At 42.7% G+C, this 24794-nt stretch overlaps 1 protein-coding gene across 2 annotated transcripts in view; it reads left to right on the top strand.

The window, feature by feature from the left end:
* Nucleotides 1-12956: 12956 nt before the first annotated feature.
* The window catches only part of THBS4 (thrombospondin 4), a 49411-nt gene continuing 37573 nt past the window's right edge, over nt 12957-24794 (top strand). The window contains exons 1-3 of one of the 2 annotated variants that reach the window (XM_059694229.1): nt 12957-13129; nt 13160-13389; nt 19301-19504. In XM_059694229.1, the coding sequence (XP_059550212.1) occupies nt 13305-13389; nt 19301-19504 (289 nt within the window). In that variant the 5' untranslated portion in view covers nt 12957-13129; nt 13160-13304. Of the gene's footprint in view, nt 13390-19300; nt 19505-24794 lie in introns of both variants that reach the window. The other variant, XM_059694228.1, reaches the window with a different exon arrangement.

Here is a 24794-nt window from a genome sequence, read left to right as displayed (position 1 = left end):
GTACCCAATAAATGACAGCCGTAGCAGTAGCTACCCCATAAATAAGCCTATTTGGAGGAAATTTACCCTAAGGTAAGATGAATGTGAACTTGACCCAGTAATAAAACTTCACAAGTAGAGATTCTGAATATAGATTGGTGCCCAGCTCTTAGCTCTGTCTCCTGGCCCAGCTTCCCAATAATTCATTGTCAAACCCCCTATAGAGGTGGGGTTATACTAGTAAGTAAATTACGAACAGAGCTGTTTCATTAAAAACTCATTGAAGCTTTTGGGTGTTATAAGGCAGTGTTGCTTTGGCACCACCACAACTTCCTGAAATATATATACACCACCTAACCAGGAAAGAGTCAGTCTATCAAACTGCACTTCAAGATGCTGCACAGCTTTGGAATCTCACAGGATCCAAAGCATCAGAGGGTACTCAGCAGATTGGCACTAGTATCCAGCAGACATGACTATGGTCCCCAGCTGATGGGACAACAGTACCTAGTAGACATGAGTATGGTTCCCAACAGATAGAATAATGATCTCCAACAGACATGACTGCAGTCCCCAGCAGGCATGACAGTGATTCCTAGCAGAAGTGGTGGTATTTCCAGAAAGAGCAGAAGAGTGCTCTCTGGATATAGCAGGACTCTTAGAAGCAGCAACCAGCTCAGGCTGATTGAGACCAAGAGCGGTGCTGGAGCCCAGCGGTGTGGTGCTAGCCAATGGTTGGGAGAAGAGTGGAAGAAAATGGGGTGGCTGCCCATATTTATTTATGAACATATGCATATTATAGCCCAGGTCCAATTTGGGGTATGAGTGTAGTGGAGGAGACTGTGAATTGAAGCAAAGTGAGGAAAACAGGCAGGGAGCTATGGAGTGCTCTTCTGTTGCCCAGGATCCTCATAAGAGTCAAATGAAGACCTTCATTTACAGCCCAGTATTTCAGTGAGGAAGTAGAAAGAGCACTGGTCTTTCCTCCCAGTCTGCTGCTGACTCTCCGGGGGAAGTAAATGAACACCTGTGAACCTCAGCTTATCCATGGAGGGAAGAGATTGTACTCATAACTGAGAGGCCCTTTCTTTGATGATTTCATTCCATCACTTCCAGATTCAGATAAAACCAAGAGCTTCCTCACACTCCTTCCCTGTTGAAATGTGTAATTCCAAAGAACTTGGAAATGTTAGCATTCCGGTAAGTCATCTTTTAAGGGACACTTTACATCCTTTAAAATAATTAACATTCAATACTCAACCTTAGAACATTATCTTAATTTAGATGAGAAAAGATGAAGCAAGGAAAAGGTGTTACCCTCTCATGGTTTTATTTTTGGCATTAAAACAAAGCTCCAATAGGAGATGGGAAGGTTTTGTTTCTTTAGTACTGAGTTGGTGGCAGCATAAGCTAAGTAGGAGTTGACTGTCTCAGGTGTGGACTTCTCCTAAGTGACCCAAGTATCAAGTGCAGCCGCGATGAAGGATGCCCAGGGACTTGCATGGCCTGGTCACAAGCGGGAGACCTTCTGTGAAGGTCTACAAGTCCCTGGGGAGATAGGAGGGCATATTCTAAAGTGCTGAAGCTTGCCTCACTGTTGGGGGTGGGAGTGAGATAATCAGTAATCTTCCCCACCACCGCTTCCTCCTGCATGTCCCCTACTGGGGATCAAGCCTGAAACCCAGGAATGTGCCCTGACCGGAAAATCTAACTGTGACCTCCTGGTTCATAGGTCGATGCTCATCCACTGAGCCACACCAGCCAGGCCATCATGTGTTTTATTGAAACTACATCATTCACATCATTAGTAAAATGAGTGCTGATTGCTGACACTCGTGGAGCAGGTCCCCGGGAGGCCAGTGTCGCAGGGAAGACTGGCAGATGGTTCCTTTACGTGGTGAAAGCACCGGAGAACAGGCTGGGGATTCAGCCTCAGAGCTGAAACTCTTCTCCTGTCAGTGTGTGAGGGAGGCTGAGGAATCATCAGCAGACTAACACTATTGTCATTAAAAGGTTTCTCTTTCGAGATGGACATCAGCAGCAGCAAGTCCTAGACCAGTGGTTCTCAACCTTCCTAATGCTGCAACCCTTTGATACAGTTCCTCATGTTGTGGTGACCCCCAACCATGAAATTATTTTAGTTGCTACTTCATAACTGTAATTTTGCTACTGTTATGAATCGTAATGTAAATATCTGATATGCAGGATGTATTTGCATTGTTACAAATTGAACATAATTAAAGCATAGTGATTAATCACAAAAACAACATGTAATTATATATGTGTTTTCCGATGGTCTTAGGCGACCCCTGTGAAAGGGTCGTTCGACCCCCAAAGGGGTCGCAACCCACAGGTTGAGAACCGCTGTGCTAGACAAACTACAAGGAAGCCAATTTAATTGAAAGTTGCTCAGCAAGTAACAAGGCTGATGTTTAATTGGGTCAGCTTATAATTACCTGATGCATCCATTTGCACCATGAGGCCTGTCTTCCTCTTGGACCAGAAGGGCTGTGTGTGGGGCCAGGACAACCTTTCTCTGGACAGTACTTGCATGTCCACCGCCAGCTTTTGCCTCACTGACTCTATCCATGCTACCATTCCCAAACATCAGTGTGTGACCAATTCCCTTTCCGACGGAGAAAGTCTTTCCTTAGGTGTGTTAAAACCTTTCATGAGGACAGGTTAAAGTCAAGTCTCTCCATTGCATGAGAGGGGACTGCATACTGGGTTACCCATTACGTGTGCTCAGCTGGCAAAAGGCTATTTCCTTCCATAGCCTAATTCTCAGGGTCACCCCATTGTTGCCCTCCTCCTATGTAACACCTACACTGTAGTCTTGAAATGTCACTTAGTTTAATTTCATTTCATTTTTATTTTTTATGTTCTTTAGAATGTCTCCACTGATTTTTTGAGTGGGATTGCTCTGGAAAAGGTTGTTATATTTAGCATAAGTTGAATCAAGTGAGATGACAAATTCAACTGCCATAATCAGCTTTAATGCATCAAAGGAGAGCAGATTCTGTCCCCATTTCAATTTCAATTTCAGAGACAAAACTGTGTCCATAAATGATGAGCAAATATACTTACATTATTACTACTAGCTCTAAAAGTTGGTAAAGTATTACAACATGAGGTAATAAGTTTTCATTTCTCTTTTTCATAATAGATTTTGCTTGTCTTGTTAGAGGCTTGCACTAGCAACTGCTGAAAACCCACAAACATGGACAAATTGCTTTTAATTCCAACCTTGGATGAACTGATTCAAATAGGATGGATTAATCTATTCCACACTCTCTGTGCTGCTGCTAATGAAGAAGACTAAAGAGCAAATGAAATACCTCTTACCTTTTCTTTTGTATGGTTGTTGGGCTTGGGACGCTCCAGACCAAGCTACTCTATGAGGTTGTGACACTTCCCTTAACACAAGCCTCCACTTAACAGCCAGGGGAAACCTTTCCCCTAGATAGCTGAATAGGTTACCATCAGTTTCCTCAGTTGCATGAGCTCCACCTCAATTGATAAACAGGAATATTTATAAAGAAAAATAGAGAAATAAAGGAAAAGTAAGCAAACATTATCTATTGTGCAACAAGCAAATCTCAGAATCATAGCATTGCATGATACCTCACAGCCCGTGACAATAGAATAATTATTCCCCAGTGTCAATGGCAGGTTATTTTTATTCTGGGACCTTACTTGGCCTGAACCAGCCCCCCAAATTCTCTATTTTTCTGATCTGTATGTTGGCCAACGTATCTAGCTGGACCTGTATACAAAGAGTTACTCAGGAGTGAGATTTCTCTGTGTTTATATATAGTAACACAGCTTCTCCCCTGATTTGGAAGCTCAATTTTTGCCCTAGGTTACCACGGGAGCCAAGAACACTAATTCTGCTTGCAGTCAGGGTACTTAAAATTTCCTTTAAGCCAGCGGTTCTCAACCTGTGGGTTGTGACCCCTTTGGGGGTCGAACGACCCTTTCACAGGGGTCGCCTAAGACCATCGGAAAACACATATATAATTACATGTTGTTTTTGTGATTAATCACTATGCTTTAATTATGTTCAATTTGTAACAATGAAATTGGGGGTCATCACAACATGAGGACCTGTATTAAAGGGTCGCGGCATTAGGAAGGTTGAGAACCACTGCTAAGCCCTGCTGTCCTTTTTTTTAACAAGAGGGTTTGGTCCCCCCTTTCTCAGAGAACACACTCTGATTGTTCAAAGATTGTCATGGCAACGTACTGCTTCCCCACTCCTCTCATTTAGGCCCTGGGTAATATATCTTTAAAAAGTCAATTACAAATAGTAGTATCTGAATGAGAGGGAGAGAGAGAGAGAGAGAGAGAGAGAGAGAGAGAGAGAGAGAGAGAGAGAGGAGAGAGAAGAAACAAGGAGGAGAAGGAGGAGAAAGAGGAGGAGGAGGAGGAGGAGGAGGAGAATTAAACAGTATGTGCCAGGAACTTGTTTAAATATTTATATTTATTCTCTCACCTAACAAGTGCTATTGGCATCTTCACTCACCTTACAACAGGTACCATTAGCATCTCCATCTTACAAATGACATCCCATCTAAGGAATAGGGCCATTAAATAGCCTCCCAAGGACATACAGTGATGGCGCTAGGATCACAGCCAGATAGTATGGCTACAGAGCCTGCTGCATTACTGCTCGTTTTCACCAGCCCTTTTCAGAAATATTTCAAATTCACAATGTCCTGGGGATTGGCTTCAGGAAACTGAAGTAGATCCCCAACCCTGGAATAAACAACTGCTGTTAAGTGAGAGCCACAGTTTGTAAGGCACCATCCTAGACCTAATTCTCATACAGCTCACACAGTAGGTGTCATTACCATGTCCCAGTGAGGAAACAAACATCACCTACTCCCCAGACAGGAGTTTAGGGACCACTCAAAGGCCATACACCTAGTAAATGACAGGTGGTGTGGCTCTGTGTGCCCTTTCTCCAGATTAGACACAGCATCCATGCATGGACAAGGCTGGGCCATGACATACTGTGCTGCTGACCACAGCCATTTTTAAAAACATATATTTTATTGATTTTTTAGAGAGAGGAAGGGAGAGGGATAGAGAGTTAGAAACATCGATGAGAGAGAAGCATCGATCAGCTGCCTCCTGCAAAGTCCCCACTGGAGATGTGCCTGCAACCAAGGTACATGCCCTTGAATGGAATCGAACCTGGGATTCTTCAGTCCCCAGGCCAATGCTCTATCCAGTGAGTCAAACCGGCGAGGGCAACCACAGCCATTTTTTAATGGTCTTTGAAAAGTATAGAGGAAGAAAAAACAAATACTAGAAAACTGAGTTTTTGGCCTCACATAATCTATATAATAAAAGCCTAAGCGACTGTTATGGCAGAACGGCCAGAACGACCGGTTACTATGATGTGCACTGACCATGAGGGGGTAGATGCTCAACACAGGATCTTCCCCCTGGTGGTCAGTGCACTCCCACAGCAGAAGGGCTGCTCAGCCAGAAGCCGGGCTCATGGCTGGCGAGTGCAGCGGCATTGGCAGCAGCGCTAAGAAGCAGTGAGGCGAGCGGTAAAGAGCAGTGAGCAGGCGGATGGTAAGGAGTGAGGGGTCCGAGACTGCAAGAGGGCGCAGGCCGGGCTGAGGGACCCCCTCCTCCCAGTGCACAAATTTTGTGCAACGGGCCTCTAATATTAGAAAGAAATGTTAAATTAACAACAAAAAATTCATCAAAACTTCACTTCACCTAGTCTGCCCAGGAAGCAGGGTTTGTGCATTGCTCAGATGCCCATTCTCCCCAGGGCTGTGCAGCAGAGGAGAGGAAGCTGGGCTGGGTCAGGGGCGTGAGCGGGCATCCAGGCTCTGGCATTTCCTTGGGAAGCTTGTTCACCCACCCTGGCCTTTAGTTTTCTAGACTACAATGGAAATTATAACCATCCTCATTGTCTTACCTCATTGTCATGTAATTAGGTGAGATCAAACATAAGGCAGGGCTCTATATCCGAGATATTTAAAGTTGATTACTATTATTATGTGGGCTAGCTACTAAGATGCTTCCACAGAAAAGAGAAAAAGATGGGGTGGCCCTAGCTAGTTTGACTCAGTGGAGAGAGCATTGGCCTGCGGACTGCAGGGTCCCAGGTTCCATTCCAGTCAAGGGCACATGCTCAGGTTGCAGACTCGATCTCCAGTAAGGGGCATGCAGAAGGCAGCTGATCAATGATTGTCTCTTATCATTGATACTAGAGGCCCGGTGCACAAAAATTTGTGCACTTGGGAGGGAGGGGGGCGTCCCTCAGCCCGGCCTGTGCCCTCTCACAGTCTGGGACCCCTCGGGAGATAATGAGCTGCTGGCTTAGGCCTGTTCCCGGGTGGCAGAGGGCAGGCCCAATCCCTAGGAGCAGCCCCTGGTCGGGCTCAGAGCAGGGCCGATTGGGGAGTTGGGGCGCCTTCCCGTCATGCACAGAGCAGGGCAGATCGGGAGGTTGCGATGCCACCCTCAGTCACGCTCAGGGTAGGGCCGATTGGGGGGTTGGGGCACCGCCCCGTCACACTCAAGGCAGGGTTGATGGGGAGGTTGCAGTGCCACCCCCTGTCACGCACAGAGCAGGGCCCATCAGGGGGGTTGGGGCTCCGTACCCTGTCACACACAGAGCAGGGTCAATCAAGGGGTTGGGGAGCTCCCCCCTGTTATGCACAGAGTAGGGCCGATAGGGGAATTGGGGCACCGCCCCCTGTCACACTCAGGGCAGAGCGGATCAGGGGGTTGGGGCGCCGCCACTGTCACACACAGAGCCGCAGGGCGATCGGGGGGTTTGGGCGCTGCCCCCTGTCACGCTGATCCCGTTGCTGGGAGGCCTCTCGGCTCCGCTGATCCCGGTGCTGGGAGGCATATTACCCTTTTACTATATAGGATAGAGGCCTGGTGCATGGGTGGGGCTGGCTGGTTTTCCCTGAAGGGTGTCCTGGATCAGGGTGGGGGTCCCCACTGGGGTGCCTGGCCAGCCTGGGTGAGGGGATGATGGCTGTTTGTAGCTGGTCACACACCCTTCAGGGTGGGGGTCCCCACTGGGGTGCCTGGCCAGTCTGGGTGAGGGGCTGAGGGCTGTTTTCAGGCCGCCTGAAGCTCCCAACTGCTCCTTTTTTTCTTTTTCTTTTTTTATTCTGGGCCAGCTTTAGCTCTGGCTCCAGCTCTGAGGCTTCTGCTGCTGAAAGCAGGTATCTGGTTTGTTTCGGTTCTATAATCAAAACAATGTATAACTGCAGCTCTGAGATCCCGGGCTTGCTCAGAGGCCGGCAAGGCAGGTGGGGAACAGTTGGAGTCCTCGGTCACTGAAGCAAGCAAGCCTCATGTTCGCTTCCAGCTGCCTGGCTGCCGGCCACCATCTTGGCTGGAAGTTAATTTGCATATCTCTCTGATTAGCCAATGGGAAGGGTAGCGGTCATATGCCAATTACCATGTTTCTCTTTTATTAGACAGGATTTTTTTTTCCTCTCTCTCTCTTTCTTTCTTTCTCTCTCCACCCCTTCCTCTTTAAAATATAAAAGTACATTTTTAAAAAAGTTTCACTCTCCTTTAAATAAAAAAAAGATGGTGTGTGCGCCTGTGTGCTTATGCATGTACATGCACATATATGCATGCATGAATGTGTGTTCAGACCCATATGTATAAGTAAGTTATGTTGTACAAATGAAAATGAAAAGACTAGCTGATGAAGTGTGCTAGAGCAAGTCTGCAGGCTCCTGATTTTAGCTGCCACACTCTCAGATTTGCAGACAATGTTGAAAGCTTGCTGCTGTGACCAAGATAAGACGAACAGTAACCCTCGAAGGACTAGCACAACAGCCTGTGACCCCACAGCCAACTTTAGGGAGTTGCAATGGACATGGAGCTCCACCCAGAGGGCCCTAGGAAATGAGAGCTTATATTCCAGGGAGTGTGGGGATGGGGGCGGGGTGAAAGATAAAAGTATTAAATGGGGCATGGGACTCTGACGGGTACTTTAACAGGAATGATCACTCAGTCCCCCTGGATGAAATAAGCTTGTCCTTGAGGGATCCTATACTGCTCCCCACCTTCCCTCCCAAAATCCTTCCTCACCCCCTTCCTCTCTTTCTGTTCCCCAGTTCCTCTGCTGTGTTTCCGCACCTCTGTTTTTTCTGCTAAAACTTTTACATTATTGGATTTGTCATGCCTATTTTCTTACCTGCTGTTGATCTTTGACTGCAGCGATGAAAATAATCAAATCACTAGCAACCATATCCACGCTCAGAATTACTTTCATGAAGGGACATGCCAGAACTCCATAAGGTAATCTCTTTCTGAGAATTGTAAAAGTTGGATTTTTAATTTACATGTATGATAAAACTGTAATGACTTGTGCCCTTCAAATCATAGGTCTGAGTACAAGTCAGGAGGGTAAGGAATGGAGTATCAGCAACGAAGGAGTCCACTGGTGTTTGCTTCCTCTTCCTATCTGCTTTTCTGCTTAATGAGTAAGTCTAACATAACGCGTAGGATTGCCAGAAAATGTAGGGTCTAGAATAGGGGTCAGCAACTTTGTCTGCAAAGAGCCATAGAGTAAATATTCTAGGCCTTCTCAGGCCATACGATTTCTGTTGCAAACATTCAACTTGGTGGTTATGTCACAAAAATAGCCAGTGAACATGGCTGTGTTCCAATAAAACCTACTGACAGACCTTAAAACTGGAATTTTACATAATTTTAACATGTCAAAAAATCATACTTTAAAACATATTTTTCCAACCATTTAAAAATGTAGAAACTATTGCTAGCTTGCTGACTCTGCAGAAATAGGCAGTGAGTGGGCCAGATTTGGCCTGTGTGCCACAATGGGCCAATCCCTAGTCCAGAACATTTTACATATTAAGTACATTCTTTATATTAAACCCATTGAAATTGAAGTTAATTATCTCTTTTTGCCCATCCACTTCCCCTAAGTCTATTAATTTCTTTTAAATATGTTTTTATTGATTTCAGAGAGAGAGAGGAACATCAATGATGAGGGAGAATCATTGTTTGGCTGCCTCCTACATGCCCCACACTGGGGATCAATCCCACAACCTAGGCATGTACCCTGACCAGGAATTGAACCTTTTGGTTCATAGGTCAACACTCAACCACTGAGTCATGCAGCCAAGCTATTAAATTTTCCCCCACACTTACCTCCTATTCTGATTTACCAGTACATCACTCTCATCTACCTTCACCTATTGTTTTTTTCACCCTATAAACCTCACATAGAATGCCAAAGCCCCACCTGTAAGCACCCAGCACTGTGGTGGGCACTAATAAAGTGCAAAACACAGAGCCTATGGCTGACCATGTTGGCACAGTCAGTTCTCCATTCTCTTCTCCCCCTTCCTTCCTAGTCCAGTCCAGTCCCACAATAGAAGCTGAAAGCATCAGTCCTCACTTTCCCAATCCTCCCTGGCAGACAAGACATGGGTATGTCTGTGACCCACTGTGACCTGAGGAGAAGTCTGTTTGGATGTTTCTAGGAATGGGTTTGCTCTGTGAAGGGAGGCAGGGTGAGAGAGAGAGAGAGAGAAAGAGAGACAGAGAGAGAACAAGAGCAGAAGCCTGACCTTTCCTTGTTTTCTACTTTTGGATGCTGTCATGTAAAGAGATGATGTTTGTTGCTGCAGCAGCCACCTTGCACCTCAAGGGGAGTCCAAAAGCTGACCCAGAGGCATAATATTGTTAATTCACTGAACTACTACTACAACTCTCTGGACTGCATGTTATAGGAGATAATAAACCCCTAGGGTGGGAATTCTGTTACTGTCTTACACAGACAACCTTCATTTTGTAAAGCTTATATTGTTAGAGGGGTGATGTGACACATAAAATGCAAAACTATTAGAGGAAAACACGAAATAGTTTTAGTGCCCCTTGATTAAGAAAAAGCCCATATCAACTATTCCCTCCTTGGCAGCTCTAATCTATCTACATCAAAATATGTTCATGTCTCTCCTAGTAGCTCCTGGCCTATCTTCACCTTCCACTTCACAGGCAAGCTTCTTGAAAGTTATTTTACTTTATTATTAACCTTACTATCTCCACTTCCTATCCTATCGTCCTCATTCCTCAAATGGCAGTATTCTGCTTTTCTTTTATCCACACTGCTCCATCAACCCACTTTCAACAGTCACCAATGACTTCTGTGCTGACTACCCAAGCACAGTTTTTACCTCTTATCTTGTTTGACCTCTCCACAGTGTTGATACTATTCACCAGGCCTCCCAGACGCTGTACTTTGTTGATTTTCTTTTCCATCTTTACATCTTTATTGCTGACTTCTCCTTATTGACTGGTCTCTGAATGTTAGTGTTCCTCAGTGTTCTTCCCTCATCTTACACACTCTTCTCAGTTAGTCTCATCTATCTCTATGGCTTTAGTTGCTACCTATAAATTAATGATGCCCACACCTATACACCTCTCTACCATGTAACTAAATGCCTAAAGGACAGCTCCATTTGAATGTGTTGATGATGCCTTAAACTCAACATGGCCAAGCCAAATCATCACCTCCCCCTCATATCTCAGGGAACAGCACTACAACATGCCAAGCTGCCCAGGTCAGAACCCCAGACATCAGGACGGGTATCTTGACATCTCCCTCCTTAGTCTCGCACATAACATGCATTCTCTCGGCTTGCAATGTTCTCCCCTTACTTTGTCACATGGAGAATGTCTCCTCGTCCTTCACGGCCCAGATGAAAAGGCAGCTCTTCTAGGAAGCCTTTTCTAAATCTCTCTATCTATAAGCTGCTTTCTTCTCAGCATTTCCTTCTTCCTTAGGACATATGTCTATGACAGCTTTTATCATATTTTTTATATCACCTGCTTGTCTGAGTAGACTATGAGCTGGTAAACAAGAACTGTCTCATCCATCTTTCTATGCAGGGCACAGTCTAGAACAGTGGTTCTCTACCTTGGCTGCACATTAGAATCACCTGGGAACCTTTTTAAAATCATCAGGATTTTAAAAAGATTCCCAGGTGATTCTAATGTGCAGCCAAGGTTGAGAACCACTGGTCTAGAAAGTTGTCAATAAATATTTGTTGAATTAATTAATGAATGGACACATAGTAATTATTTGTTGGATAATTGATTACATTAATGAGAAAAAAGTTATAATTAAGCTTTCATGCCTGATAGAAAAATATTCTTTCTAACACAACACTTTTGTCAATGATTGGATAGCAAACCCACATAATTTTTACATTTAAGATTGAAGAAAACTGCAGATATCCAGATCAGCTGCTTTAGGGCTCATTTGTAATTAGCAGTACTAATTTTCCTGGTGACAGTTAACTACTAAAACCTTTCATGTGTTAGTTCTTTCAGTTAGGTTAAACATGCCCTGAGGAATTCAAGTAATATTATTCATTTGCTTATAAACCCTTTCCCCCTTAGATTAACTTCAAACCAATTCAAATCAAATTAGCTCAAATTCGAAACTCCAAATGAATAGAATTTTAGCACATTTTGCAAATTTGCTTTATATCTCATTATTTCATTGCACTCTGCATCATACTTTCATAGCAAATACATTCAGACATCTGGCACTAAATTGGGGGTTTTCCTGGCTCAGTCATCATTATTATCACTGGACATTGCAGGAACTGCCATGTGGAAGGATTTTGTATTGTTTAATGAAGAAGAGTAGTTACTTTAAGAAATGCTAATTGTCAAAACGCTCTCTGGAGTTCAAGTTCGGTAGGCATAATTCCTATTTGTAACAAATGTCCTCACAATTGTATTTCTGGTTATTTTTCTAAGGAATGTTTGCACAGTTTTTTAATAAAGTATATTAAAGAAGTTTAATGAGAGTTTTTGGTTTGTTAGAAACATGAACACCCTCTATCTCCTCAGTGCTCTCCTATGTAGACATGTGGTGGCTCATTCCATACAGTGACTTCTGTGTAATGTGGCATTAAATGAAACCTGGATTTGAATTACGTTAGACCTCAAATGGAAAAGAGCTCTGGAAATAGCTGGGAAATCTCCAGGTCATTAGCTGTAAGTAGAATCATAATTGGCGAGGGGTTACTCCTGCACAGTTTGGAAATAAGCTGGTGAGTTAATCTTCCTGTTTGTGGCAGAGAGCTTCTTAAACTTTGAAAGAAATCATTTGAGACATAAAGGTAGGGATAGAAATACTTTGCTGGATCTTCTCCATTCGTCAAGATGGTTTTGGAGGGAAAAGTTTGCCATTGTTCTGAAAATTTTTTTTTTATTCTAGTTAATTCACATTATTTTGGAGAGCTTTGCCTAGGAGGAAAACTAATTTCTTATGTTCCTTCCCTCTCTTTCAAGTCCTACTCCCCTACCTTTAAACTCTCACGAGGGATCTTTTGGGAGGGTGAAACAGAAGTGGGCAGACAGAAATTGAATTGAAAATAAATTCTCCAGAAAGCACCACCGTCCTGGAAATGGTTCTGTCTGAATGGATTCTTTGAGAGGTGTTCTGTTTCCATCAAAAACGCAAAAACTTTCAAACGTTCACTGTTCAGGTCTCAAAACTTGATGAGAAAAATGTTCAACATTTGAGGTATTCAAAAAAAGCCTGAACAAACGAAAGAAACCAATTGCTCTCTGGACCACTTTAGGAGAGAGTTGCTGGAGAGCCTTCAGGGTTTGTTCAGAAGGGAAACCAAGATGAGCCTTAAAAAGTCTGTCCAAACGATGTTCTCAAACAAAAGGAGGACAGGAGGTGGGAGCCTGATGGTGCCCAAAGCTAGGCGTCAGTGTCCTTTCTTCCTCCTTTCTCCCCTTTCTCCCCCTTCACCTCCACCCGCTCCCGCACGCCTCCCCCACCAGGCTCCTGCTGCCCATCCTTGCTCCCCCTCTAAACCCCTGGGGGTCCCAGGCGCCTCCACGCCCAGCAGAGAGCCCAGAAGGTCCCGGGCTTCTGGGCTTCTGGGCTTCTCCACACTCACGCCTCCCTCTCTGCCGCCCTGCTCCTCGCTCCGGCCGCCCCCTCTTCCCGGCGAAGGGGGATCCCAGCCAAGGGGGCCGCCCCAGCCTCGGCCCTCCCCCTCCTCCCAGGGACCCGTCAAGCCATAAAGCACCGGGCCGGGCCGCCCAGCCGCCAGCCCACCAGCTCCGCGCAGCGCCCGGACGCCAGCACCGCCCCCGACGGCACCGCGGACGCCGGTCCCGCACCAGCCCCGCACCGCGCACCCTTCACCTGCGCCGCCCTCCCAGCGTCCCACGCAGACCCGCGTGCCGCCCGGGGACACCGAGGCAGGGCCCACGCTGCCGTCGCTCCCGGTCGCCCGCGGGGATCGGGGAGAGCCAACATGCTGGCACCGCGCGGAGCCGCCCTGCTCCTGCTGCACCTGGCCCTGCAGCCCTGGCTGGGGGCCGGCGCCCAGGCGCCCCAGGGTAAGTGGGCTCAGCCCCAGACCCCTCGTTCGCGGAGCCCGCCGTCCCGTGCTCCGCTTGGGCGAGTGGAGGGACCAGCTTGGCGGCGTGGCTCCCGGGGCCTCGCTGGGCACCTCTCTGTCCCTCTGGGGCCTGAGTCAAAGCATTCTGTGTATAGTATTTCTGAGACTCCATTATCCAACGATGAAATCAATTCCTTAAACAATAGTTGGGGGGGGGGGGGTCCAAACCTTATTTTCAGTCTATGCAAAAGCGTGGGGTTTTCTTCAAAGCTGACCCACCACATGGCCCCAGACCTCTAACATACCCCGCCCGGTGTGTGGTGAAACCCGGGTTCTGTCCCCTGAGTCTCAGTCCAGCTGGCCCACCCTCTCCCTTGCCCCCTAAATCCTTCGTGGGGCCAGAGCGATGTTCACCCAGTCTGAGACCTACATCCCGGAGAAAGGCGCAGCGTTATTCCATTTGCCCTGCCACTCGCCTTTTTTTTTTTTTTTTGCTCTAACTTTGCTTGGACCCCAAAACCTCCTTAGGGGGTTGGCTTCGTCTCTTGATTCCTGAGATAAACAGAACAGGAAGGGCTGAGAAATCCATCTTTCTCTATGAAGAAGTAAACATTCGATAAATACAATAATTGAAAAGACATCTGGATAAACCTCAAACCTCTGTGTGAGATGGGGTGAAAAATAACCATTAGGCAGAAAGCACTTAAGCTTTAACAGATTTTTTGTAAAGGATGAAAGGAAGAAACTGTTTTAGCAAGAAAAGATCTTAGGTGATGACCTTCATCTGTTTGAAATTGGTGCCCTGGGTTATTTATTACTGATTAAGGAAATACAGCTGGAAGAGACACAATAAAACTTACTCCTCACTAAGCTAGAATGAAGAACGCCTGTGAGGGCACTCTCAAATCCCTTCCCCTCCATTGCAGTCATCACCCACTTGAACTCTGCATTTCACCAACGCATTTTGATGCCAGATCAGGCAACCAGGATTGTGGTTTCAGGAGGTACTGTACTGCTTTTAGTTTGCATTGATATTTTTGAAATGCTATAGTCTATAATATTTATTCATTGTGACCTTGCTTCTAAGAAGGTAAGGAAAAGTTTTGTTTTTTAAAAAAATTGAAGTATAATTGACATATATTAATTTCAGGTGTATATTCAAAAATTGCAATATTGAAAAATGATCACCACAATAAGGCTGCTTAATACCCATCACCATACATAATTACAATTTTTTTTTCTTGTGATGAGAACTTTTAAAATCTACTTACTCCCTTAGTAGCTTTCAAACATGTGGTTCAGTATTATTAGCTGTAGCCACCACGCTGTACATTACTTCCCCAGGACTTGTTTGTTTTATAACTGGAAGTTTTTACCTTTTGGTTCCCTCCTCCCCCAACCCTGACCTCTGGCAACCACAAATCTGTTCAGTATCTAAGAGCTTGGGTTTTCATTTTTTTTAGATCCCACATATAAGTGAGATCATACAGTATTTGTCTTTGTCTGATTTATTTCACTTAGTATAATACCCTCTAGGTCCACCTGTGTTGTCACAAATGGGAAGATTTCATCCTTTTTTATGGTTGAATAATATTCCATTGTATATGTACACCATATTTTCTGTATCCATTCATCCATCTGTGATGCTTAGGTTGTTTCTATATCTCAGCTATTGTAAATAATGCTGCAATGCACATGGGAGTGCGTATATCTTTTTAAGTTAGTGTTTTTGTGTTCGTTTTTAGATAAGTACCCAGAAGTAGAGAAGCCGAATCATATGGTAGTTCTATTTTTATTTTTTTTCAAATATATTTTATTGATTTTTTACAGAGCGGAAGGGAGAGGGATGGAGAGTTAGAAACATCGATCAGCTGCCTCCTGCACACCTCCTTCTGGGGATGTGCCCGCAACCAAGGTACAGGCCCTTAGCCAGAATCAAACCTGGGACCTTTCAGTCCACAGGCCAACGCTCTATCCACTGAGCCAAATGGGTTAGGGCAGTAGTTCTATTTTTAAATTTGAGGAACCTTCAACCTGCACAAAGTTACATTTCCACCGATGGTGCATAGGGTTCCCTTTGCTCCATGTCCTCGCCAACTGTTTCTTATTTTTTTAATTAGCCTTTCTAACAGGTGTGAAGTGATAGCTCATTATGGTTTTGATTTGCATTTGATTACTAATGTTGAGCATCTTCACATATACCCATTGACCATCTGTATATCTTCTTTGATCTCCTGCCCATTGTTAAATTGGATTGGTTTGTTTTGTTTTTTGCTTGAGTCCTTTATATACTTTGGATATTAACTCCTTGTCAGATATATGATTTGCAATATGTTCTCCCATTTAATAAGTTGCCATTCATTTTGTTGATAAATTTCCTTTGCTGTGAAGAATCTTTTTTTTTATGAGAAAGTTAGTTTGTTGTTTTTTTTTAAATCCTCACCCAAGGTTATGTTTATTGATTTTAGAGAGAGAGGAACAAAGAGGAGAGAGAAAGAGAAAAAGAAATGTTGATGTGAGAAACATGTATCAGTTGCCTCCTATATACACTCTAACCTAAGATCAAACCCACAATCTAGGTGTGTGATCTGACCAAGAATTGAACCCACAACCTTTTTGGTGTCAGAAAAGTTGCTTTTTCACATATTTCAAAAGTTTTCTTACTGCAAACATGATTAGGCCGTTTGAATTTATGGGTATAGTATTTTGTGTTATGTGAATTTTTGACATTTGAACACACAACTTCCTAGTGTGCTACCAGTACGGATTTTGCTTATCCTTAGAGAGAGCTACCTATAGTATGGAGACTTGAAATTAGGCTGTACTTTCTAAATTATCTGGTTAATGTAGTTGCTGTAGATTATCTGATTAAGTCAAGTTTCGGATAGATTCTTTTATTGAGTTAATTATTCTTGCAATTATCAGCTCAAATGGATGATTTGCTTATCTCCTTCCTCCTCTGAGCTAACCTTGTTAGTCTTATTAGTATGTATGAATTCAATTTTCATACCATGGTAGTTAGGCTCATTGATAGCAGTAATTTCACCTCTAACACTAGAAGGTTGTGCTTAGATCCTGGTGCTATTACTAAAATGTAATAACATTAAAAGAAAATTATATATCTCATTTCCTTTTCAAAACACTCTCCAAATTCATTACCAACTAATTCCAACTCTGCCTCTTGAGAGAGAAGCCAGTGGATTAGACAGACCAAACAGATTGAAGTTCGGCAAATTTAGCTTGAGCTAAATTATGGAAGTGATCATAGTCAAAACAAGAATCGGGAGTTCTTGAGTTTAGTTATGAATGTAGTTCTCTCACTTTAAACACACATCCCTTTTCCAAAGATGCCTTGTCCTGGAAAGAACTTTTAAACATATTGCCAATATTGCCCTCGCTGGTGGAAATGTAACATTTCCATTCCCTGCAAGTTTAAAAATTTCTGTTTCTCTTTTGAAGTATAGTAGAAGTCTTCGTGTTTGGGGAAAGTGGAGTGCTAGGGGGAACATAATAGATATTATGCTTTCCTACACGTCTAGTAGTAAATTCATTATTGTGTAAGGTTCTTCGTACCCGTGAAAGAAACAATACAGATTCAGTCTGAAGACAGGTTGTTTTTTAAAAAGAGTAGACATTCTTTTTTTCTTTTTTTCCTAAATTTTCCAAAAATTGAAAGGGAAAAAGGAAGAAAGAGTAGACATTTGCTTATCTCCTTCCTCCTCTGGGCTAACCTTGTTAATCCTATTAGTATGTATGAATTCAATTTTCATATCATGGTAGTTAGGCTCATTGATAGCAAGAGTAGACATTCTTAAGTTGTGTTTTTTTTTTGCCTGTTGGTTTTATAACTTTTATTTCTTTTTTCTTATTACTAATGCAATACCTGTTCACTGTTAAAATAAAAAATGGGGGCAGGGACTGAGTAAACAGAAGGAAATTTAAATATTTATAACTGTACAACGCAGAGACAGCTACTATTCATATTAGTATTTTGTTGTGTTGTCTTTCAAATCTTTTTCTATCCAAATATATATTTCAAATGGGATCCTGTTATATGTATAGTTTTATATTCTCTTTTTTCCACTTACTCATAAACATCTTGCCATGTCTATAAGTAGTCAGCTGCACTTCCTTTTTTAATAGATAGTATTCCACTTTTTGAAAGGGCCAAATGTATTTATCCAGGGCTCTAAGATAAGTTGTTCCCAGTGTTTTGATATTACAAATAATGACAGCCCAGCCAGTGTGGCTCAGTGGTTGAGTGTAGACCTATGAACCAGGATTCCCAGTCCGGGTCCAGGAACATGCCCAGGCTGCTTGGACTTGATCCCTGCAGTAGGCAGCCAATAGATGATTCTCATCATGGATGCTTCTATCTCTCTCTCCCTCTCCCTTCCTCTCTGAAATCAATAAAAATATATTTTTTTAAAACCCACAAATAATGAATTGTCGAACAATTGCAATGCCATAGGATGACTTAATCGCTGTTGAGCCCTTCTTTCTCCGATAAGGACACTGTTTTCATAACAAAGTGCTGTGCCACAGAGCCTCCAGTTTCTCACCTCTTTCATTGAATTTTGACATAATTCATCCTTCACAGAAATTCTAGCATTACTACTGGTGGTGAATACCTTTGTACCTAAGTAATTTACCATGCTATCCTTTATTTCCTTAGGATAATTTATGTGAGTAGAATTCCTAAATCAAACAGCATATATGTCTTAGGGCCTTTGATACTGTTATGTAAACTGTCTTCAGAATAGTTATACCAATTAGATCTTACCCACCAGTATATGAGTTTCCACTTCCTGAACCCTCATCAACAGTTAGGTATTATTGTAGTCATTGTTTATGCAATTTAGTGAAAGTATTATTAAGTTAGCAATTCCTTCATCATTAGTTAAACATATGAACATTTACGTATATAATTATTTGCCATTGTAACTCTTTTTCTGTAAATTGATTTTTCATGATTTTTTCCCATTTTTCTATAAGGATGATTATTGATTTTAAGAACTATTTATAATTATGAATAGTACTACACTTTTAGTAACCAGATTATTGTATCCAGGAGACAGCTATGGAACTGTTCAAACAATATTTGCATAAAACAACAGAAATACTAAGTAACTTATAGTGAGTTAGACCCAAATTTGGCCATTGCCTTTTAAATAACTCTAGATATACTCTCTCATACCCTTAAGTATTAAAAAGTAGGAGAGAAAGTGCTGCTGGTGTGAACAAAAGCAACTTAATCTAGTTTTTGTAAACCAACTCTATCAGTCAGGTAACAGGAAATAGAGACCACGTTGTCTTGTTTCTGCATTGGGATTTTCTAACAGAAATATTGGAGAACTGTACGTGCATGAAGGGAACTTAAGTCGCACAAAGGAAGCAAACCATTTTTCTGACACTTATCTCACACCACATCCACGCTTTCTGCTGCATCCCCTGTGTCATTTATCACTGGCCAGGAAAATACAGTTGGCTCTGGTCCAGGAGATGCATGAGGAACCCCAAGGACTCCAGAAATTCACTAGGTGGGGACCTAAGAAAAGCAATGACTTGGATGCTCTCACCTGTTCCCTTGTACTTGAAGCCTCCAGTGCTTTGCCCAGTGGGCATTTTCAGAGCCACTTCTTCAGCCAAATGCACTTGGGACTTGCAAACTTAGTCTTCTCTTGGAGGTTATAACCTAGTGATTAATACTGTGCTACCTCTCTTCTGGTTCCAAATGGCCAGCCACTGTAAGAGTGATAAGACCTGGGGAGTTTGGCAGTGTGGAAAATGACCACATTCGTTTACATTACTTTATAGCTTTCTGTCTGTTTGTCCCCCCCCTCAAAAAAAGGTGTTTGCCCCAAAGTTAAATATTTTACTGATTATCTCTTTCTCTCCATTCTCTCCAGCCTTTGACCTTCTTCCATCCTCCAGCCAGAGGCTGAACCCAGGTGCCCTGCGGCCAATCCTGACCGACCCCACCCTGAATGAGCTCTATGTGATCTCCACCTTCAAACTGCAGACTAAGAGTTCAGCCACCATCTTCGGCCTTTACTCTTCAACTGACAACAGCAAATATTTTGAATTTACTGTGATGGGACGCTTAAACAAAGGTAAGCACGTTTGCAGAAATCATTTTCTTAAAAATCCTCTTTTTCTATTCCAGGATTTGAGGTCTACTTTTCTTAAGATGGTTCCCTTGTACAGTTTTTTTTTTTTCTCATCCACTATTTATTTGTTTTCAATACCAAATTCTTCTCATTGTACATTTACCTACACAGAGAGAGCGAGCTGATGTTGGGAGAAAGAATGAAGAAATGCTTGTGGCCAAAATGCCCTCTGATATTGTCCCTCTTGTTATTCTGGATCCAGTTCTGGAAGAGACAAGAGCCAGGACAATGAGGCCATTATCTTAGTCAGCTCTGGCTGCTTATAACAAACACCATAGCCTGGGTGGCTTGAACAACAGACATTTATTTCTCACAGTTCTAGAGGCTTGAAAGCTCAAGATCAAGGTGCCAGCAGCTTTGGTTCCAGTTTAGGGAACCCGGGTCCTAGCTTGTAGACCGCCACCTTCTCACTGTGTCCTCTCATGACCCTTCTCATTGCGTGCCCCTGGGAGAGAGTGAGCTTTTTTCTTCTTCTCCTTAAAAGGACACTAATGCCATCATGGGGGTCCTGCTCTCATGACTTGTCTAAATCCATTTATCTCCCCAAATCCCACTTCCTAATACCATCACATTGGGGTAGGGCTACAAGATGTGGATTTGGGGGGACACAAATATTCAATGCATAACCATTTGTATGTTCCCTTGGAAGCATGTGGCTTAGCAGACCTAACTCCTAGCTCTGCAAGCACCTTCCTGGACTTGATGAAGCGACTATACCTCAGCCAGTAAAACTAAATAAACTGCTCTTTTCCACTGTTTCATGCCAATTTACACAGACCTGTCATCTGTTTGGTCCCTTTACTGTCAAATGTTTTACTGTCAAAATGAGTTACTACAAGCACTAAAAAATTACTCTCAAAGAATAAGGTCACTACTTTTTCATCTCTTTCCCTTCCACCTATGCCTTGGGGACAACACCTGTTCCTGCTTATTGAGGAATGAGACAGATATGTGTTTTGCTTTTAATAATAAAAAATGGACCAGTCCTTCTGGCTAGATTTTATATTTATTTCGGTTTGCATTACAAAGTACATAGATACTTACAGTGCTCCAGGCTCCTAGTTTCTAATTGTGATGGAACACTTAAGTCAGCAGGCGTTAGGAGCTGGAAGACATGCCTAATTCTTAGCTTTCATGGGACTATAGAGTTAAAAGCAAGAAGAATGAGGTTTTAACCCCTTCTTTTATGTCACATGCCAACATCCTCTTTTCCTTTTCCCACTCCACTCACAAGTCTGATTTCTGTGTGCCTCACAGCCTCTCAGGGGTGAGGGTTCCCATAATGGAGTCTGGGGACAAGGTTCATGGCTCTACATGGTTCATGGTTCAGCCATTCCTCCTCCCTTTGCCCCATCAGCAGGCCTGATGGGAGGCGGTTTCACCCATCTCCCTGCCTTGAATCAGCCCCATTTTGCCACACATCTGTTGAAGGAACTGCTTATCTTCTAACAACCCAGCTACTCAGTTTGTGATCAGTAAACGTTACCCATCTTCATATAAAGATCAGTAGCTTCTCATTAAACTGTCTATTTAAATGCATGGAAGATTTTCTTTTAGCTCTCTCAGCCTCGTGGCTAAAGGGCTCTCTGTAGAGTGAAAAGCTCTGCTTCTAGCTTTCCCCCCTCACTGAATCTCACCCTCTACTCCTGAACTGGCCAGAGTGTGTAAACCCATTGTGGAAAGTCCATTGCCTGGAAACACAAGGAAGCAGCTTACCTTGAACTGATTCTTTCTGTTTGGTAAGCAGGGGTAAAGCTAGATACTATATGGGCAGGTAGATTGATAGGTAAGGGGATTGTTAGTGTGTTTTGTTTGAAGAACCAGCAGTCATGTGATTCAGCTGTAAATCCCAGCTGATCACCATGTTAGAGGAGACGATAAGAGGAATGCTGGGCACCTCTGCACCCTCCAACCTATTAGAGGCAATCGGTAGCTCTTAGAAAAATATTTTCAAAAAGAGTTTGAAAAGAATCCAGAAATGAAAATTCTCAGAAAACAAAGAGGCATTTATACTAGTATTAGAGTTTGGAGAGTTGAAGAATTTCACATAGAGAAGTTTCACTGGAGCAATAGGAAAAAGTACAGAGACTTACCATCACTGGTGAACCTGAAAGTTCTAGGAAGGAGCAGCAGCCCATTTCTGATTTCTCATTTCTGATTGAAACAGGTCCAAGGAAAAGACATGACATATGGTTGTGACGCCCCATTGTGGTACTCAGGTGGCCTGACATAGTTTATGGAGGGAGGGGAAAGAATCGTCTTCCTAGCAGGTGAGCCCCGTCATTACTCAACTGGCAAGGCTCAGCTGATCTGTCCTCTTGATTTGCATGGAGCACAGTGAAACAGTCAGAAATAAAGCATATGAGTAGGAAATGGGACCCGTCTTTCCCTCCATTAAAGGCAATGAATTGGGAGTGGGTGACTACACAGATAGTGTCAAAGAGCAGGGCCCTCGGAGAGCTCCTACAATAAACTAAAGTGTATCCCATGAAGACTGTGAAAAATAAGTTTGTTACTGGGCAATCTCCAAGTCATCTTACCAGGGTGGCCTCATTATTATTTGCAGAGCATAAGCCCTGACCCCCGAGACCTTTTGTGGCTTCCCATTCCAAACTGATTAAGATATAAACACCCCAGCTGTGCATTCAGGGCTTTCCCCTGCATGACTCCCACCCAGCCTTTCCTCCTCCCAACCCTCCATGCAGCCTATACTTCAGCTGGATGGACTGGCTGCCAATCCCTGAACCCAGGCATGCTGTCTTTCCTTCTCCATCATTTGCTCTTGACCTCTGCTCCCTCCATACACATTCTGAAACATCTCCAGATACCAAAATCCTATATATGCAAGACCTACCTCAATCTCCTTCTGACACCTTTCCTTATATGACTTTGTATCTCTGTGGAAGGCACTAATCTTCGTTTGTCTTATAACTTGAATTACGTCTAGGTCTTTTCTCTAGTAGGTTGTAAGCCCCCTCAAGGCAGAGACTGAGCATCCCTTAAATCACCTTTGTGTCTACTGCTGCACCGAGCACAGTGCCTCATACATGGACATGGTTCATGAGCAGATTGAACAGAATAAATAGAGGCTGAGAAGAATAGCCTTGTTTGTTAAAGAAGACATACACTATTGTGCAAATTCTGGAAGTACAGAGTGTCTGTCATGTTGAGGTCTGATTCAGATTCATTTTTGAATGAATGAGTGTTGAATACCATTTGGATGAGAATAGAAAAGAAATATAGGTAGTACTTCTGATAGAAATTACTTATCAGATTATTAGTAACATGGGTGGTCTAATCTTGATAGAAATAAGCATTCTACAGAAGCATCTGACTGAGTAGATCGATATGGTGCTGCTTTTCTAGTATCTGGCATGGAAGCAAATTTACAATTAGTATCCTGCTTTTGAGTTACAGTTAAAATCTTATGGCTGTGCCACCATGAATACATCTCTGCTGTTAGCTTCAATTGCTCTCTGTGAAGTGGGGATGAAATAAGAGCTGCCTCACAGGTTGATTGCAATAAGTGACTTATATGAAGGATAATAACTTTTTTATATTGTGAAGCTCAATAGAAATGCCAGTTTCTTCTAGAACAGTGGTTCTCAACCTTGGCTGCACATTAGAATCACCTAGGAATCTTTTTAAAATCCTGATTTCTGGGCCTCATCCTCCAGAAATTCTGTTTCTTTGTTACAAATGTTGTGGCCTCGTCCCCATAACAAAGAAACAGAATTTCCGGAGGATGAGGCCCAGAAATCAGGATTTTAAAAAGATTCCCAGGTGATTCTAATGTGCAGCCAAGGTTGAGAACCACTGTTCTAGAAGGAAGAAAAGAAGAAGGAAGGGAGAGATAGATATATCTGTACCATTTAAGCAGCTGTCTTCCAAAGATGATGATTGGGTGAACTCTTGATGAAAGCTTCCCCTTAAGAAAAAACAGGTGAGAAGAACTGCTTCATTTGTTGTTTTTACTTCTTTTTCAATTACAGTTTACATTCAATATTATTTTGTATTAATTTCAAGTGTACCACATAGTGGTTAGACAAGGTGTCCCCCCTGATATTTCCAGTGCCCACCTGGCACCACACATAGTTACTACAATTGATTATAAACCCTATGTTGTACTTTATATCCCCATGACTATTTTGTAATTACCAATCTGTACTAAGAACTGCTTCTTGAGTCTTAATTTGATCTCTACAGAAGAACAACTTGGTGCTGTGGAAGTGAAGGGAACCCAAGATTTTGCAGTAATTACTGGAGAGTGTCAGTCAAGCTTCTAAGTAAGCGTAAGGGTAGGAGATGTCAGATAGTTCAGGGCTTTGGAGAGATGTAACAGTTTAAAAATTAGAATTTGGAACCCAATAATGACGGGTAAAAAAGGAGGCACCTCAAATATTTACAGTAATATTCATGACACCCTTATGATGTACCAGGACAGTGCGAAAGACTTGTCAACACTCATTTTCCCTTTTAACTTTCACAATATTCTTATGAGGTACCCTTGAATGAGCTCAATTTTAAAGTGATTATATGCAGAAAATGAAAGAATTTTAGTGAACTTTAGGACAAATGCCCAGAGGGTTAAATAATTATTCATGAATTTATGATTACCTGGAAAGGAAAGCTGGGATTAGGGTTTACTAAAAGTAAATCATGCCAACCGTTTTTTGTATGTAAAGTTTCTAAGCTAACAGATCAAAAAGATGCTGTGAGCATAATATACACTGAGTGGCCAGATTATTATGACTGACCAGATTATTATGACCACCCCATCAGTACTTCATTGACATTTCCAAAAATACTGAATATTGAAAACTTCCTACACAAACTCTCTCAAGGTTTTATTATTATTATTATTTGCAAAACTAATTCACTTCATTGTACTGATGGGATGGTCATAATAATCTGGCCACTCAGTGTATATTGACTTCAGAAAAGGTATGTTACTCATTATACCTTTCTGAATAATATAAAAAAGAATGAGTTAAATAGTACTGTTAGGAGTTGGTAAGTTGCCTTATAGAAAACTATCTAGTGGTTTTGACAAGTCTCTATCTTGGGCATTTAACTGTTCAACTTATTAGTGATTTAGATGAAAACATGGATAGTATTTTATCATGTTGGTAATTGGCACAAAGCTAGAAAAGACGGTTGAATATATTAAATGCTATGATTAAGATTTATAAGGCCCTATCAGACTGGAAAAATATGCCACCATCAGTCAGAT

Source organism: Myotis daubentonii, chromosome 4 (genome assembly GCF_963259705.1).
Source record: "Myotis daubentonii chromosome 4, mMyoDau2.1, whole genome shotgun sequence".
Classification (NCBI taxonomy): Eukaryota; Metazoa; Chordata; class Mammalia; order Chiroptera; family Vespertilionidae; genus Myotis; species Myotis daubentonii.
This window is presented reverse-complemented; position numbering and strand designations above follow the sequence as displayed.